General features: G+C 47.0%; 1 protein-coding gene across 6 annotated transcripts in view; it reads right to left on the reverse strand.

Moving 5' to 3' along the window:
• Nucleotides 1-221: 221 nt before the first annotated feature.
• Nucleotides 222-17,724, reverse strand: part of ADCK1 (aarF domain containing kinase 1) — an 82,584-nt gene continuing 65,081 nt past the window's right edge. For 5 of the 6 annotated variants that reach the window (XM_014941764.1, XM_014941762.1, XM_014941763.1 and 2 more), the window contains exons 7-11: nucleotides 17,573-17,689; nucleotides 7,158-7,307; nucleotides 6,748-6,945; nucleotides 2,667-2,860; nucleotides 223-1,218 (exon numbers count right to left, since the gene is read on the reverse strand). In XM_014941764.1, coding sequence (XP_014797250.1) covers nucleotides 1,047-1,218; nucleotides 2,667-2,860; nucleotides 6,748-6,945; nucleotides 7,158-7,307; nucleotides 17,573-17,689 — 831 coding nt within the window. In that variant the 3' untranslated portion in view covers nucleotides 223-1,046. Of the gene's footprint in view, nucleotides 1,219-2,666; nucleotides 2,861-6,747; nucleotides 6,946-7,157; nucleotides 7,308-17,572; nucleotides 17,690-17,724 lie in introns of all 6 variants that reach the window. The other variant, XM_014941766.1, reaches the window with a different exon arrangement.

Raw genomic sequence — 17,724 nt, forward strand, 5'->3', positions numbered from 1 at the left:
CCAGGATCCCAAATACGTCTCACATAAGGGAGGCCTCTGGTTGAGACTTCCTGGTAGAAACTTCTTGGGGAGGTGAAAAAACAAGAGGCTATTTCATTTGGCCTGCAATGAGTTACCGGCACCGCCTGGAATCACTCACTCAGTGGAGAAATGGAAACAGGAATGAGTTTAGAGGCAAAACCATCACCTTGAGTACACAGCCAGGCATCCCTCCCCCAAAGTTCTTTGATGCAACACATTTATTTTGCTGTGTGGCAGTGCTGTACAGTACACATACATTACCAGCAGTTTCAGAGCCCTGAGTTGTCATTCCTCCCACCTTCCCTGGATTTCAGAAAAGAGGCAAGACCACTGTCCCCTTCCCCCATTTCACCTGCAAGGAAACAGGCCAGGAAAAGTCCAAAAACACAGAGGCACTTGCTGACAGGACTGAAGACGAACCTCAGAAAGCTGGACTCCCAGTCCAACACTCTTACCATTGGGGCCCCTTTCCCTGGTTCTGGGAGAAGAAGCCCTAGGGCCAGCTCTCCAGAAGGTCTCACTCCTCTGAGAAACTCTCTGCAGGAGACTACGGAGATTGCAAAAACTAATATAAACCCTACTGGATTTTAAAGGAACTTACCACCTCTCTCTGAAGGTCTGAGAAATGTTTTGGGGCATTCTAGACACGGTTGGGATTCTTTTAAATTCTGTGAGATTGTTTAAGAATGAGCCAAAGAGTCTTTTGCTTCCAGTGCAGTCCCACTGGAATCCGAGTGGAATTTCCGCTGCTCAGATTGGGAAAGAAAGTACCCTGTCCTTCCTGACAACTGGTATCCCACACCTCCTTTTCCTAAACCACGAAACGGCAGAGCTCCGGTACCGACTCCACCTCTCAATGCCACAGAAAAAGCTAATGCTGTAACAGGCAAGGACAGCGCAGCATGTAACATGGAACAAGACCCAAAAATAGCCCACAGAATAGACGGAAACAGTCAGGAAGGCAAATGTGCCGTGGAGAGCAGAAGGGAGGGAGGGAGCACCCGGGCCTTTCCCACCAGTTCATGTCAGTATGGGGAATGGTGCATCCGGCTCAGGAGAGCAATGACCCAGTTCCCCAGCCGGGACCCCTTCAGCCACAGGAAGAGTTCATATAAGTTGATCTGCCACAGGCTCAGGGCTTCTGTGAATGAGATCTGGGCCCTCCTGTAAAGTGAGTGACTCTTGCTCCTCTGGTACCTGGAGGGAGAGAAACAGCTGCATTAGATCCAGCAGGATGCAGCCTGGCGGTAAGGAGGCCTGTCCTGCATCTTCAGTACGACCAACCCTCCCCAGAGAAGGGGAACATCCCACATCTGAAGAATCACCAGCAGTGGGGACCCCCAGGAGTAGGGATTTTCTCCAAGTAATGTTCCTGAGGAGCTGGGAATGAATCTGGCAGACAAGACAGCCTGCTCCCTTGTGAGCCTGGTTCTCTCCTCACTGTGCATAGTGACCCTGGGCCATGGCATCCTCTGCTTCTATGCGCAGCTTCACTTCAGCTAACAGGGGTAGGTGCACACCCCTATAGCCTTTCCTGGTAGCACACTCATAAGAGTCAAGCAATCCTGATACACTGATTCCAGTAAAAGTAATTCACCTTTCTTTAGAAGCAGAGGTTAACTGGGCTTCATAGCTCCCTCATCAGCCAGAGATTATAACTGTTTTTTCTTCTGCATGGAGGCTGAAGTGCATTGACTCATAAGACTCACAGATAGAAATCACTTGCACGACTCCTGTTCCTGGCTTTTAAACATCAGCCTGATCACAGTCAGCCCTAGTCCCTCAATCAGGCTGCAGGAACTGGCAGCAGTGAACTTGCAGGTCTTCTTTACCCACAAGTACTTCCCAGTGCTGATGCCTGCAATGGGCAGGAAGCCCCTTCTCCTCCTCTGCAGGGGCCAAACCCTAATCCCTTACCCTAAGGCCTCCAACTCCTTCCCCATCCCCAGCCTCAGGGTGACAGACCTGAAGCTGGCTGATGGGCATGTGAACAGCATAGTCAGAGGCTGAGATGTGTAACTGAGCAGGGGTAGGACCAGCAGATGTGCTAATGAGGAAGACAGGTCCACAGCTAAGAGTAAGAGGTCAGTAGGTCAAGTTAGACCTTGTCAGGGCCCTGCCTGGGGGGCTCTAATTACCCTTAATGACCTTGAGTAGTCTGGGACCTCCCCCAGTCTTCTGCTCATAGGCCCAGGAGCTCCAGTTAATCTCAGGCCTGCACCTTCAGTCCCTGCCTGAGGTAGACTGGTGGAGTAATGGTCCCCAGCTCATGCCCTGCTATGAAGCCCCTTGATCGGGACCTCAACTCACATACTGACCTCTTGGCGTGACCTCAGCCTTGTCTTGTCACCACAGACCTGATCTACATCACTGGACCTGATCTACAGATTGACCTTCTCATTTGACCTTAGACTGGCCCTGTCCATGTTGCATTATGCTGCATTATATTGCATTATGATATAGACTTTTGATTGGACCTGACCACCATCTCAGGGTCTTTCCTGCTCACCTTGTTCACTACTCCAGGACTGGGCTTTGGCTGGCCTGCTGATGCCACATTTCCCCCCCACCAGGTCCTGGCCCCCAGGGACAGCCAGCCCCTGCTGCTCCATGTCTGACCTCTGGTCCCTAGAGAAGAGACTCACGTGGAAACGGCTCTGATGCAGCAGCGAGACATGTTGAGGAAGGAGCTGGCACTGGCCCGCGTGTGCAGGGCAGACTCAATCCCCCTTAGTAAGTCATTGGTCTTCAGCAGCAGCAGCATCTGGCGGGGGACGTTGTTGAGGAGCTGGGTGATCTGGGGTAGGTAAGCAGCAGCGTTGGACCTGATCTCCACATCCTGCGGCCAGCCGGGTCATGTCAGGGAGAAAGAAGAGAGAAGCTGAGAGTGCATGAAAAATCCAGGTCCAGATGCAGCTGAGATTTGGCAGGAGGAAATGGAGTTTTTCTAGACCATGACTCTAGGCCAGAAGCTAAAGAGCTTTTTGTCCTGCTTTCCTGCAGACACTTGGCTGTCCCAAGCACTCGTAGCACAGTCACAGATCACTCCTGCCATATCCCACCTGCCCCCCACTGAGATAAGGCCCTGTCCCCTCACTGGCAGGATTAACAGCCTCTCAGGAGAACAGGGCACTTGCTGTTATCTCAGTTCCTGGCCCCAAGCAGCCCACAGCAGCTGGGTCTCACTGTTGCCCTTGCATCCTTCTGAGACTCACCCAGCTCCAAAGCTGGCAGAGCTGCAGGTAGCACAGCACTGCTCAGGAAGGTGGAAGCATCCTGCAAGGACAGCCAGGCTTCTCCTTGTCTTGCTGTCCCATGTGACTGATGGCTTTACGCTATACTGATAAAGCTGTTTCCAAGGCCTAGTTTAGTCCTCTGTCCTCAACACAACTCAGCAGAGGCGAGAAAACATTATGCAGTTAAGCATCAAACTAACCCAAAAGATCAAAAACTGCCATCTGTCAGATTAAGGGTCTATCTAGATGCATATTCTGTCTGGCAGCAGCCAGTAGCAGACACTTAAGGGCAGAGTGTAAGATCAAGGCAGGCAGAGGGTGATCCTTCTTGTTCCTTGGTTCCCCAGCTTCCAACAAATATGCTGCCCACAGTCAGATCCCAGCAATAACTGACGGGCTACAGCCTGAGCCTCTTAAAATGGGCTTCCCTCCAAACGTGAGCCACCATCTCATGCAAGCCAGCCAGCCTCCACTCTTTTTAGATCTGGTGAGAGTTCCCCCACCATCCCAGTAAATGTAGCAGAGCGTGGTGTGGAGCTGATCCCATACGCATACCATGTCCCTACCTCTTCCTACAGCGGTCATGACATAAATCAGCAAATCCAAATAGAAGTCCCCGAAACATCTGAAATCTCCAGAATCCAGTGGGACACATGCAGAGGGCAGTAAATGATGTCTGACAGGAGGGAGGCTCCTTTGCGGAAAGGACAGTTCTAAAACCCTCTCTCCTCTGGAATGAGGGACAGCCAGCCTCTATTTCACCATATGGGATCTCACGCTCACTCTGTGAACTTCAGACTTATTATAAAGGAACAGACCTGCACAAATCAAGCGTGCAGGTTGTGGGGGTCAGAGATATGTACAGCTCACACCACCACAGTTGCTTTGCTGCTGACAAATAAATCTTTGTGTCCCTCTGCCTCCATCACTGACCAAATGCACAAAGCTTCAGCAAGAAGATGCTTAGCTCTCCTAAATGTTTAATGGTTTGTTCCACTATTTGTTGGCAGTAAATTCCTCCCTTATTATCCCCTTATCCCTTATCCTAGCCAGCATCACTGCACAGCCCACTTTATTTTCCACACATAGGTTTTCTTTTCTATTTCTTTTCTTTTTATTTTTAGCTCCAGCTGCTTGTCCACATCACAAAACAACCACATGATCTGTCATCAGAGCTGTCATTTTCTGTCAAGGGTGAAGCCTGTGCGCAGAGGAAGAAATGAGGACCTGCCACAGCACCTGAGAAAAACCCCTTGGCTGCAGTCGCCAAGGCTGCTGCAGGATGCAGCACAGCACCATCATAAAACGAGATGAGATGAGGCCAGCAGCCACCCTGAGCCTTGGCTTAAGGCAGGGACAACTACACCTATGGCGACCTTCACACATTTGCCTGGTCTGCTCCTAAAACTCTCCAGTGGTGGGACTCAAAACCTTCCCAGACCATCTGCACCAGCATTTATTAGATCTGGCTTTTCTCATGTTTAACCCCAAACTCCTTAGCTAAACTTAAACCCATTACTTGTTGCCCTGTTTGCAGCAGTCTTTAACAGATTTGAAAATCACAACTACAGCTCTTCTCAACCTGCACTTTTCTGGACTTTTTCTGGCCCTAACTTGCTCAGACTTGCCTCATGGGTTGCATCTGCTTGACCAGTAGTTCTTGTAGCTTCCTACTGGACTCGCCCCAGTTTCACCAAACCTTTCTTGAGATGCAGTGCCCCAGGCTGGACACAGCACCACTTTGTTTCAGAAGGGCTGCTTCCTTGTCTCACAGGCTACTCTCATGTCCATACATCCTCAAGCGAGCTCTCTGGAGCTCTGTGCTGATGGTACCTGCCTACCCAGGGCTTGGCTCTTGCTGCTGATACAATCTTTCAAATTCACCTCTAAAATAAGGGCAAGCAGCAGCTCATTTCCTAATGCCACAGCAAATCTGCTCAGCTCCCCATTATCTGCTGCGGGATTATCCAGTTTCAGCATTAATTGTGTCATGTAGACAAAGACAGCAGAGCTGGCTCCATACACGCAATTCAACTCAGTGACAAAGTTCATTAGCTCACACAAGGCACCGTGCGGCCGCAGTTACACCTCTGGCATAACCTTCACAAGCCAGTTTAGCATAAACATTACTTATTAGCTCAGATTCAACACTGGCCTCGTAGTATTGGAGCCAGCTCTGCGTTGATTCGCTTTGGTGCCTCTTCATTTTTTTTCTGGAGCTACCAGCTCCAGAACTCACCAGATCAAGCACAGATCTGCTAGACAGTCACTATATTATTTCTGATATCCAGAAAATTAACTCAGATAGGAAGCAAACAAATTACAGGGGGGGTGGGGTGGGGTGTCCATTACTCAAGGTATCTGACTGACTCATTGCGATGGGTAATGGCAAGCCAGTGCAGCAAATTCTGCCACATCCATCAAAATGAAACATCAACCCGAAGGAATTTCCAGGAGAGAATATTGCAGGACAAGATTATAACGCTGCTTAAATAAATGTCATCCTCTCCACTACAAACCATAGGATACAACGTGTTTCTACCCACAGAGGCTAGTCCACTGGCTGAATATATCACTACATGCTCATCTCCAACAGCAGCACAGTCGTCGGGGGCTGCCCCTGCTCTTAAGGCAGCGCCTGCATGTCAGGAGCGCAAGGAGGCGTGAGAAAGATCCCAGCATGTGTGGATAGGAAAGGGTGGAGAATGTAAGTGGCAATTTCCTAGATTTGTAGTGATTGAGTTGACAGGATCCGCAGTTAAGCAACCTTGACTCCAAGTTAATAGGGTTTCTGATTGGGAGGTAATTTCCAAGGGTTTTTAGGAGTTTGTATCAGTGCTGATAGTCATTTACATGAATAGTGATAATGCATTATCCTTCTCATGTCTTCCCACTAAGCCTTTATGTCTCCTCTACCTTAACCTATCCTCCTTGATGGCTCCCTGCACAGCTGCATTCAACACATTTTTTAAGAAAAGGCTGATCTACAAATGTTTCCCAGTCAGAACTGGTGAACACTTAGCCATTAAAATATTATACAAAATTTAAGCAGCCTGTGACAGGTGAAACTGGGAAATTAAGTTCAGCCACTATGAAACACACTGCAGAAGGAGTCCTGGCTTTTTCTAGCTCAGCTGTCAATGCAGAATTTGCTAGAGAGCTGCCAGGGGTCGCCCAGCATCGCTGTGGTATCGGTGGTGCAAGCAGCTACAACAAATCATAGAATCATAGAATTGCCCAGGCCGGAAGGGACCTCCAAAGGTCATCTAGCCCGACCCCCCCGCAGTCAGCAGGGACACCCCCAACTAGACCAGGTTGCCCAGGGCCTCGTCAAGCCTCTCCTTGAATATCTCCAGGGAAGGGGCCTCAACCACCTCCCTGGGCAACCTGTTCCAGTGCTCCACCACCCTCACAGTGAAGAACCCTCTCCTAGGGGTAGGTACTCGAGGAGAAGGAGGGCACATGATGAGGAAGGGCACGTGGGACCTACCTCGCTGGCCGAGACTGGCAACCGGTCAATGCCCCTGTTGACGGACTCCCAGGACCTGGCGGTGAGCATGCAGGCAAAGAGAGGGTACAGATCCCCCGCCCCAAGCCTCCGGCTGTACTTCTGCACTCTCTTCATATCGGCCTTGATGAGGGCCTGCCAAAGGCGGCAGTAGTCCATGCGGAATGAGTCGCTCAGCACCTGGGGAAAGAGACATGGCCCCCAGGAGTCCACAGAGGACAGGGAACTGGTGTGGGGGGGAAAGACTTGAACCCCTAGCAGTGCCCTATCCCACTTTTCAGAGCCAGGAAATATCCTTGTAGGAATTTCAGGAGTAGGATATACAGGAGTAAAAGGAAAAACTTATTCATATGGGCCTCACAAGGCCCTGGAAGCCCCCCATAGCTACATACCTGGTAGAGTCCGTGGTCCAGGAGGATAATGTGGGCCTTGCCAGAGGCTGGGCACTTCTTCACTAGGACGTTGCCTGGGTGCGGGTCACAGTGCACAAAGCCGTTCACAAAGATCATTTCGCTGTAGAGCTTCCCCAGGTTGCGAGAGATCTGTGAGGAGACAGAAGATGTCCACACACTGCCACCCAGAGCAGGGTGCCTGCTGGGGAGGGGAGGCAGTGCCCGTGTGCCAACACTGCAGGGAGCAAGGGTCTGGTACATGCTGATGTCCCTACACAGAGCTTTGGCAGCTCCTCACACTGACAAATACAGCAGCTTTCCAGTACCTAAAGCGGGCCTACAAGAAAGCTGGGGAGGGACTTTTTATAAGGGCATGTAGTGATAGGGCGAGGGATAATGGCTTCATACTGGAAAAAGGTAGATAGAAAAGGGCATGCTCTAGTGCCCAAGATTATAGGTTTGTGGTGGGGTATAGTATGTGGGGTTGTGGGTGTGGGGTTTAGTTGGTGGGTGGTGGTTTTGGGTTTGCTGTTTTTGTGGTGGTTGCGTGGTTGTGTGTTTTTTTGTTTTGTTTTTTTGGTTTCGTTTGGTTTGGTTTTTTTTGTGGTTGGACTCAATGATCTCGGAGGTCCCTTCCAACCACTAAGATTCTGTGATTCTGTGATTTAGATTAGATATTAGGAAGAAATTTTTCACTCTGAGGGTGCTGAGGCACTGGAACAGGTTGCCCAGGAAGCTGTGATGCCCCATCCCTGGAGGTGTTCAAGGCCAGGCTGGATGGGGCTTTGAGCAACCTGGTCTAGTGGGGGGTGTCCCTGCCCACGGCAGGGGGGTTGGAACTAGATGATCTTTAACCTAAACCATTATATGAAATGCAGAGGGTCACTGCAGGCATTTACCACGGGATGACCCAGGGAATTTAGGGAAGGATCCATGCAGGGGGCACCACGAAGGTGTTCATGGGATCAGGGGTTATTTAAGGACACCTGCCTGGCATAAAAAAGAGAAAGTACCTGTGGGTACAAATGGGTTTTCTGGTAATTAGGAGTAAAGTGAGATGGCAGACAAGGGCAGACAGGCATTCACAGGAAAGGCATGGAAAGAGCTGCTGGGGTGGGTGAGAGACCTCTTGGAGGAAGAATCAGGTGTTTCCATCCACGGATGGCAGCAGGACCAGCAGAGAAGGGGTAGGAGGAGACTCAGCCTGTCCATCAGCTTACCAGAATGAAGACAGGTTCCCTCTCCCCTGACTCCATCACACTGTCCCCAACTTTCCCCCTTACTTTCCTCAGACCCACACTAATCTGATTTGCAATGTCGGTGAAGATGAAGCAGCACAGAAAGGCTGTTTAAATCATCCTGTCACTTCTGTGTCCCCCCATGCCACTGCTCCTTATCACCAAGAGATGTTATTAAAGTTAAAAACCTCCTAGGAGCAAGCAAACATCCCCAGGGCCCAGAATCAGTCCCTCGCCATGCACTAACACAGCGCATCCCACTGCTGTCCCTCCCTGCCATCAGAGCACAGCACGGTGCTCCACAGCGGAGTGCTGAACAAGCAATTAAAAGACAATCGTTAGAAATGATTCCAAGCATGTCCCCAGACACAGTGTAAGCAGGAAACAGGCAGCTGTCCCCATAAGCAGAGGTGGCAGAAGAGGTAATGGGGATGCTAACGACAGCTTGTCCTGCAGAAAACGGGACAGCCAGGGAAGGGCTTGCTATACCCACCTCTGAGAAGGACATTTGTTATGAATAGCGCCCAAGTAGCTACAAATGAGGAGAAAGAATGGGAATCCTTCCTGCAGCACACCAACAGGAACAGCTGCAGGACCAGGTGGGACAACCCTCTGTTCCTCCTGTGGGACCTGGAGCCACTGCTGAATCATGGAGAATGCTGCCCTCATGCAGAATCACCCACCCAGGTGGCACAGCACAGCTATGCCGTCTCCTGTAGTGCAGCTCCCCTAGTGCCACGCTGGTGTTACTTTAAGTACTGACTAAGGAAAATGATGTTTCTCTTCTGAATCACCAGTAGAGATCACTGGAGCAACGAAGTCACCCTTACAGGCCTCCCAGATTGCTCTAAAATTGGATAGGACCAAAGTACCAGGTGCTGTGACCTCCTAGAAGAGCTGAGTAGCACTTGTTGACAGTTCAAGGATGTGACAGATAGTCTGTTTTAAGCCAGTCACTCATTCCCACAGCCTCCCAGGGACCTGGACACCAAGAGGAATAGACTTTGACATTATAACTGATCATAGCATCAACCACAACACCTGTGCAAAATACATTTTGCCCTCTCTGCCTCAGCTGTTTGCCCTCCAGGGACCTGGAAGACCACAGAATTACTGAAGATGAGGATCTTAGTGGCAATCTGGAGCACAACATGATGCCTCATACCCATTAAGCACAAGTCCAGACAAGGGATGGCAGTTCTGAAAACCAGTTGGTTGGTCATGGCTAAAGCCTGGAAAGCTATTAATGTGGACAACTGGAGTATGGGCTATTCCAAAGACAGCAGATTCTCCTTCTGTGCTGCAGTAATGGCATAGGTTGGGAAAGTCAAGCAGTGGAACAAGTTGCCCAGAGAGGTTGTGTGAACTTCATCCTTGAAGGTTTTAAAGACCTGACTGGGTAACACCTTGAGCAAGCTGGTGTGGCCTCATAGCTGACCCTGCCTTAGCATGAGGTTTGATAGGCGACCTATCAAAGGTCACTTCCAACCTCAAATATCCCTAGCATCCTACAAAAACACCTCTTACCAAGTTATCCATGCCACCCTCATAACAGCACCTTATGGTATGGCCATAGGCTCCATGTGCATGGAAGGTCTCCCATCCTGAGTCAAGAAGCTCAGGATTCATTTTCCCATCTTACCATGAAGACAGAGGGGTCACAGCCCTGTTCAGACCCACAGGCTGGGTCATAAGTACAAGACAATCTTCACTGCAAGATCCCCATCCTCTCTCCCTTTCCTGCTGTACTTATATTTATGTCTTCCCCAGCATGCAACCTTGAGTATCTGCATTAGTTAATTCATTGAAACTAGATTTTACGGCTTCTTTAAGAAAGAGAAAGGAATTCTGTATCATTTAGATAGCATGCAGAAGATATGTTACAGGGATTTATGACATAAGCATATAAACAGTCTTTACTTTTGGGGAAAAAAAATGACCCAGTGTAAGAGATGGAGCCATGCTGCACACTAAAGTATTTTCACATATTTTTGGCTGTTGACATACCTCTAAAATAGGATAAAAATTAAATTAAGATAGAAAGCACCAATACTGTTGAATTCTAAACAAAAAAGAAAGGTTATATTTCTAGGGCTTAAAAAGTAATATGTGAATAGCGACCTATCATTATAATTCCAGCAAAAGTAGTTCACGTTTCTAGACAAAAAATTTAGGAAAAAGACATTAAACTTTTATATGTATTAATTCTGTGGTACTGTGCCCCATCACTATGGGCCTTTATTCCATCCTTATTGAGAAGGCCATTGGATAAATAACATACACAGAATTCACTTTGGAAGAATGCAGTTAGGTGAAATGAGAAAACAAACATGTGAAAACCTCCACTCAGGAGAAAGGAGGAATTCAGCATGTATTTAGGCTGCTCAGGGTGAAGGTACATCCCAAATTAGTCAAAAAGTTGCAGTGATTTACAGCAGCAAAGACCAAAGTAAACACACAGGCATTTTGTTATGACATGGAGAGGTCATCATTCCTCTCCCTGTTTATCATCCAACAAAACAAGGTCCTTATCATTACCAGGGTCGCCCAGTATTGTTCTACTGCACATTGTAAAAAAATAATAATCACCCTTGGAATCCTGCATTCACTTCCAGACACCTCATTAAAAGAGAGATGCAGACTACACAGAGTGTGTTCAGAGAAAGAAAATAAATGAGCAGGACGCAGGAGGAATTTACTTGGGAAAAAGATTAAAAGAGCTGAAGATTCTGAAGTTGGCTAAGGAATGGCAGAGGAAGGGCAGTCTACCAACGTTAGAAGGTTTGAATAGCAAGGGAACAGAAGCACTCGTAGCACTGGATGTGCTACAACAAATGCAACTAGGCAGAAGGGGGTGTAATCAAGAATGGCATCATTTAGGCACAACACATAAGAAAAAAACCCTATGCTAGTCAGCAGGTAGAGCTCAGCTTGTTATGTCACGATGACCCCCGACTCTGGCTCTGGTCAGACGCATATCTTGCCTATTGCCAGAAGGTGCATTAATGCCCAAAAGCAGTTCAATTTGTGCATCTGAGCTGCAGCAGAACATGAAGACTGTAGTCACCAAGTGAGCCTGTGGCCTCACCAGTCGATGCAAATAGCTACCTGCCATTGCCACATTCCACGACACGACCATGACACTGTGTCAGGCAAACTGCACATTTTCAGCCCAATGTTTTCATTTTGGAAAAAAACGTAGCTGAGGAATAAGCAGATTAGAGACAATGAAATAGAGAGCCAGCAGCCTGGTCAAAAACAGCGGAGTGACAGATACATGTAGAAGAGCCAGACTTGGAGTAACTCTTCACCAAACCAAGCACGTGCAGTTCATTTTATGTACTCAACATGGCAAGGATGCTACATGTCACAAACTATCCTGCGTGTTGCAAGTCAATGCAGAAGAAAATAATGCAGTGCAGACATTAAGGATTGTTACTGCACAGTATCACTTAGTCTCTCTATAAACTGATGAAGTTCACTGGAAATAAGTAGAAAGCTTGACTTGTAGGCTATTGCAAACATTCACTCTTTAGATGGTCAGAACCTTTCCTCTAAATCCCAGACTAAGTACAATGATGTCCAGTTTAAATAATTTTATTAGTTAACATAATCCTAGAGTTTAACTAGTTCCTTCCCTCTTCAGTATTTCCTGCTCCCATGTGTTCACCAGTAAGATAATTATCAGCATAAATGCAGCATAAATATGGCCCCATTTCTACAGGATGCTCCTTTATTTGATGTGTCCTAAGAGTCAACCCGCCTTTTACACAGTCGCACTGCACTGGAAACACACACTTACCCTGCAATTGACTGATATCCTAAAGTTAATTCTAATATGTCACTTCCCTCTGATAAACTCCCAGCATATTTAAGAAACTCTTCTTATTAGTTTTTAAGTGCATGGCTTTTCACTTGGTATTGCTCATTTTTATCCCTTTCTATCACTTCAGTCCTCAAGGCCACCAAGTGCTATTGCTGCTCTGGTCCTCCTCTACAATGACAGAACCTCCCAACTCGGTATCATCAACAACCTCCTTCACACAGTTCTGTTTCTGTCAAGGTCGTCACTGAATTTATTAAGTAAGATCAGTTTGTAAAGCAAAACTCACGAAACTCCACTACGGTAATTTCTCTCCACTATTGCTTCTATCAGTTTCTTACCTACTTTGCAATTTCCTGACTAATCCCCAAGTTTTTTAGTTAACCAACTCATAACAGTGTACCAAGTATTTTACCAAGTGCACCTACTGCATTTCTGTCATCTAGTTCAGAGGATCCCAAGCTGTAGCATAGGTAGCAGCAGTGATTTATTTTTTCCTGTATACATACACAGCTGCAAACTGTTGCTGCCATCAGTTTTGGAAGATGATACAACCTGTTACCCTCGCATCATCCACTAGGAGCTACTTTTGATGAACCCATAATTATACTCTCTTGCATACAGCCCCATAGCAGCGAACTCCTGGGCACACACCAGCCCCTCTATGCAGCTCTCCTCTTAACACATCAGCACACCTGGCTGCCAGAGTGACCTGACGATAACAAAACACTGGAAAGTCCATCACAAATTAGTATCCTTACAAGCACAAATACTCAATAGTTAGCAAGAAAACTCTCAGAAAGGAAAGAACGCGTGCAAATTTGAGCCTGTGAGTGCTCCTACAGTAAAAAGATGGCACATACATCATGTTCACAGGTAGGTGCAATGTAACAAACCAGCCTGGGTTATTCAGGGAAAGTCACTGATACTTTCCTGGCCTTGTGAGCAAGCTGGAGTGGTCCTGGCTCCACGCCTCCAACTGGCATGAAGAAGAAAGTCAAAGGAAAAACTCCTGTGACATGGCCCTGTAGAGCTGATCTCACCGCCTGCCCCTGATAAGTCCCAGATGAAACTGCCTGATAGGGCATCATCCTTTTCTGTCCCACCTCCATCTGTGACTGTCTCTTTAGATCAGGAGCAGATACTAGTCTCTTGCCTTAATTTGGCTGTAATATTTGCCAATTATTTTAAGAGATGGCGACACTAACTTCTATTGATCTCATTAAAAGTAAAGGTCGTTGTGCAGCTCATTTCTCAGGGCTCAATATTACCTCCTCAGGCCAAAATAATAGCATTGATTTTGGAACCTTAATCGAAGGTTAATTGGATTGAAGAGCGTATTGGGTTTTTGCTTTCTTTCGTTGTTGTTATTACAGCCATCATCTACGGGTTTGCTTAATCCTGCTAGGGCAATCCTGCCCAATTAAACTGGTATCAAATTAGCAAAGGGTGTGGATGGAGAATAGCCACAATTTGGAGCCTGCTCTGTGGCTCTGGTCTGAAATGGCTCTGGTCCATAGCAGATTAGGATGGTCACACACAAGAGATCCGATTTCACACTCTGCTCTCTGTGATCCACTTGTGAGGATCAAAACACAGTGCTCTGTAATGCAGTACTATCACCACGCACTGATCTGGCACCGATCAGCAAGGTGATGTCTGGAAACACACAATGTCATTAAGACACAGGAATAATTTTTAGGACTCCTGGATTGTACTGCTAGAGTGCCCCATACTCTCTGTTGGGGACTGAGGAAATTATTTTCCTGCTCAGTGCCCCATCTTCCATGGCATTTAAGTGGGGAGAAATATTCTGACTCTTCTGCCCAGGGAACTGAGGGACTAACTTGATATGTTTCTACAGATTATCAAAAGGACATAGATAGAGAAGACCAGTCACTGTTTATGTAATTGTTTCTTGCATCCCTGTCAGACCCAAAATTGGGATCATTTTCCCTTGGCTTTAACTGGAGTTGTACTTCCCTGGATTTAATGTAGAGCACCTTGCTGAGACTTAAGCAATTGATCGACACTGACGCTTGAAACTGACTTTCAGTAAGAAACAGGTTTGAGTGCAATTTAACTCTTTTACCTGGTGTCTTCGTACAGTTCAGAAGCTGGACATGCTGGAGGTCACTATTCTTGCTTATCAGTGCCTTGTGAATTTTTATTAAGTTTTAGACAAGAGGAAGTGTAGGAGAACCTGCAAGCAAACCTTTCCCCAGACTAAATCAGCAGGTGCAAAGAGCAAGAATAGCCATTTTCCCCAGAAACACCATTCTTCTCCATGCTCCATTTCATCTAACACTTGAGTGTTATAAGCACAAATACTTGAGACATGAGAGGTTTCCACGCTTGCACTGACAAAGGGATTCTACCCTGGGAAATCCCACTTAAATTTTAGCAGCTACAAGGCAGCAGCTCCTGACTTTTGGCAGAAGGGTAAATCCCACACTGAAAGCATATTTCAAGTTGCAAAGCTGTCATCCATGAGAAGGTAGCTGGGCTCTTTATTGAGCTACGAGATACTATTCCAGTGCAGAACCCATTTAGTAACAGAAGGAAGCAAAAAGCCACAGTAGGATGGGGTGACAGATGGCAATAATTGCGCACAGTAGCTCATCTTAAGTACTTTAGCTGTTTGATTTCACTTCTTAGCTGGACAAAACACTTTCCTGACTTCTGAATCATCCACGGCTCATGACCAAGCTCTTAGTGAGCTGTAGTACATAGCGTCATTTCCTTTCCCTGACTCAAGTCCAAGCCAGGGCAATCATGGGGGACTCTCCACTCGGCTACTTGAGCTGGCTGGTTAGTTGGAGGCAATACAGCACATGCCACGGGTGCATCTGTAAGCTTCATGGCTCCCACAGCCTGCTCATCCAGCAGCCTGCAGAGACAGGCAGAGCATCCACAAGGAAGGACAGGGAGGACCCATGCAGCAGATCAGAGACAATATTAAGATTTGTATACAGACAAGGTCTCTCTAAATGAATCAGGTAAAATCAGAATGGGTGCAAAAGGAGCATTTGTGCCATTTGGAATCTTCTTTAATAGTCCATGCCTTAAGTAGTCATGCTATCCTTCCTTCTCTTCTGCTTACAGTATGCTACAAACATCTTGAGAGCCCCTCAGTCTTTTTCTCCTCCCTTCTCTGCTCTACCCACCTCTTCCAAATGCATCTTCCCAACCAAGACTGTAAATGCTCTTGTCTCTTGAAACAGGAATAGCCCACTTTCCAGGGTGGCCCCCTTGTTAACCCTGACATGGCTTGGTCTTCCCTCAAAATTCATGCCAGCTCATTTCTTGGTAACTCCCCTCTCCAGGCTTCCCTCCCACTGTCAATATCCCAGCTGCATGCTCATCCTCAGCTACACTTGCACATGAATAAGTAACTGTTCCACAGGCAGATATTTCAGTGTTTGCACTTGTCTTTAGAAATCAAAGCCTTCTCTGATTAAATGCCATTACAATCCAGCGCTTGGACGGATCCAGAGAGATTAATGTGCTTTTGGGCAGCTTTAATGATAATCCTGCTACAGATGGTATTAAGTAAATGTCAGTAACCTGGTTTGAAGGGAGCTTTCACCTCAGGGATCCTTTCCATTTAGAGGAGAGAGGCTCAGCTTGCTTTTCAAGGCTGCATTGTCACATGAGAAATCCTGCTTAGTGAGGACTCCTCTTCCTCCGCCCAGTATAAAAAAATGGAGTAAGATGATAGAGGAGTTGATAGATAAATAGATTGAGGTGATTTATAGGAAGCTAATGCATCTCCTGAAAGCCAGAACTGCCATATATTATAAGCCATGTCACGGTTTTGAAACCTGGGTTGCCACCCACTCCTCACGCTCCTTGCTCTGCTCCCTTTCGCTCGCTTCCCCACCAGGCTACGTAACTCTTTACCCAGGGCATCAACAGCACAGATGATCATGGACTTTGGTTGTATTTGTCCCCATCTGCTGCACCTTGCCAGAGGAGAAGTCTGGGGTGTGTACTGCTCCTACCTCATCTTACTGCGGCCATAATAACACACCTCGTTCCCCATCATGATTCTGACAGGCTGGTATTCCCTCCTTTCTACTGCTGCTTTAGTGGCAATCAGTAGAAGTTAATCATGAATTTTGGGGGTGGGGAGAGAAAAGGAAGAAAGAACAGTTCAGTGCAGACACTGAGAGAGTTTGCAGAAGCTCAGTCCTGCCACTGAACTGAGTAACATTCCATGCCTGACAGGTTGCCAGAAGCCTCTGAGGTTTAGATTTTGCAGTAGTAGAAGTCCATTAACAACTTCTTTAAAATTACATCTTAGCCATCATTTAGAGACCAGCTCAGAACCAGCAAAACACGTGGCTTCATTGCTGCATGGAGCCTACTGTGCCAAGAGGTCACAAAACAATCTTTCCAAAGGCACAGACCAAAAAAAAATGAGCTGAATTTTCACCCTGAATCTCTCTTATCATAAGAAAAAGCCTCTGCAAGTTAGAAAACTTGAAATTAGCTGCATCTTTACTTTATTTTGGCACATAGAGGCAGCAAAATATCCCACTGAAAGCCTGAAGTCATTGAATTTTCCACCTTGACTGGCTGGAGAGAGCTATGGAAGATTGCAATGAATGCTTTTCCTTGGGCTTCTCCAGAAAACTTTGCTCTCTCCAGCAGTTTGAGAAAATTCAAAGAAGCAACCAAAGTCCCAGGGAGCTACACTATGAGGGAGCTACCCTGATCTCAGAATGGATCTGCTGTCCAAGAATTGCGAGGAGGCCCAGCTCAAAATCTGTAGGTACATGTTGCTCAAGAGTCCTCCTGATTATGCATCAAAACAAGCCTTTTCTGACTATTTCAAGACTTGAGGTATAGTCAGAGTTGCATCTGAGCACTGTGGGCTCAAACCACCCAAGTCAGAATATTATGGAAAGCCCCATGGCTGAGGCTCCAGCACTCTAATAACTGTGATCATATAAGATCTATGATTTATATCATAGAAGGAGAAGAGGGAAAGAAGAGACACAAAAAATGTCAGAAGCTGAAGTTGTTCCTTTAGGATAACAGGAACTGCCATCTTGGAACAAACCACGGGTATATATAATGTAAGAGCACAGTCATCTTTCACTATCTGTCTCCTTGAAGATCTCTCCAGCTGTGTAGCCTACAGAAGAGTGTTCCCCCAAAGGGGTTACACAGTTTTCCCAAGAGCATAAGAACTGAGATCTCTCAGACTGATGGCTCTGTACACATTTGTAGGCGCTCCCTTTTCTGCCCCCTCCTGTCTTGTCGGCCTCCATTTTGCATCGTCAGCTGATGTCAACATCAGTTTTGCATTGCCCCCACACCCCATTCAGAGATGACTGAGAAACTACCTCATTGACATTGATGCCATTCTTCTCCATGTAGGCCCTGTCGTTCACCTGTCCTCCTTCCATAAATTCCATGAGAAGGACACGTCTTGTTGAGAGCTCCCAGTAGATCCTAGGGACCTGAAACAGGAACAGATGGGTTAAGTCAAACATCA

The sequence above is a fragment of the Calidris pugnax genome, unplaced genomic scaffold, assembly GCF_001431845.1.
Source record: "Calidris pugnax isolate Ruff unplaced genomic scaffold, ASM143184v1 scaffold56, whole genome shotgun sequence".
NCBI lineage: Eukaryota > Metazoa > Chordata > Aves > Charadriiformes > Scolopacidae > Calidris > Calidris pugnax.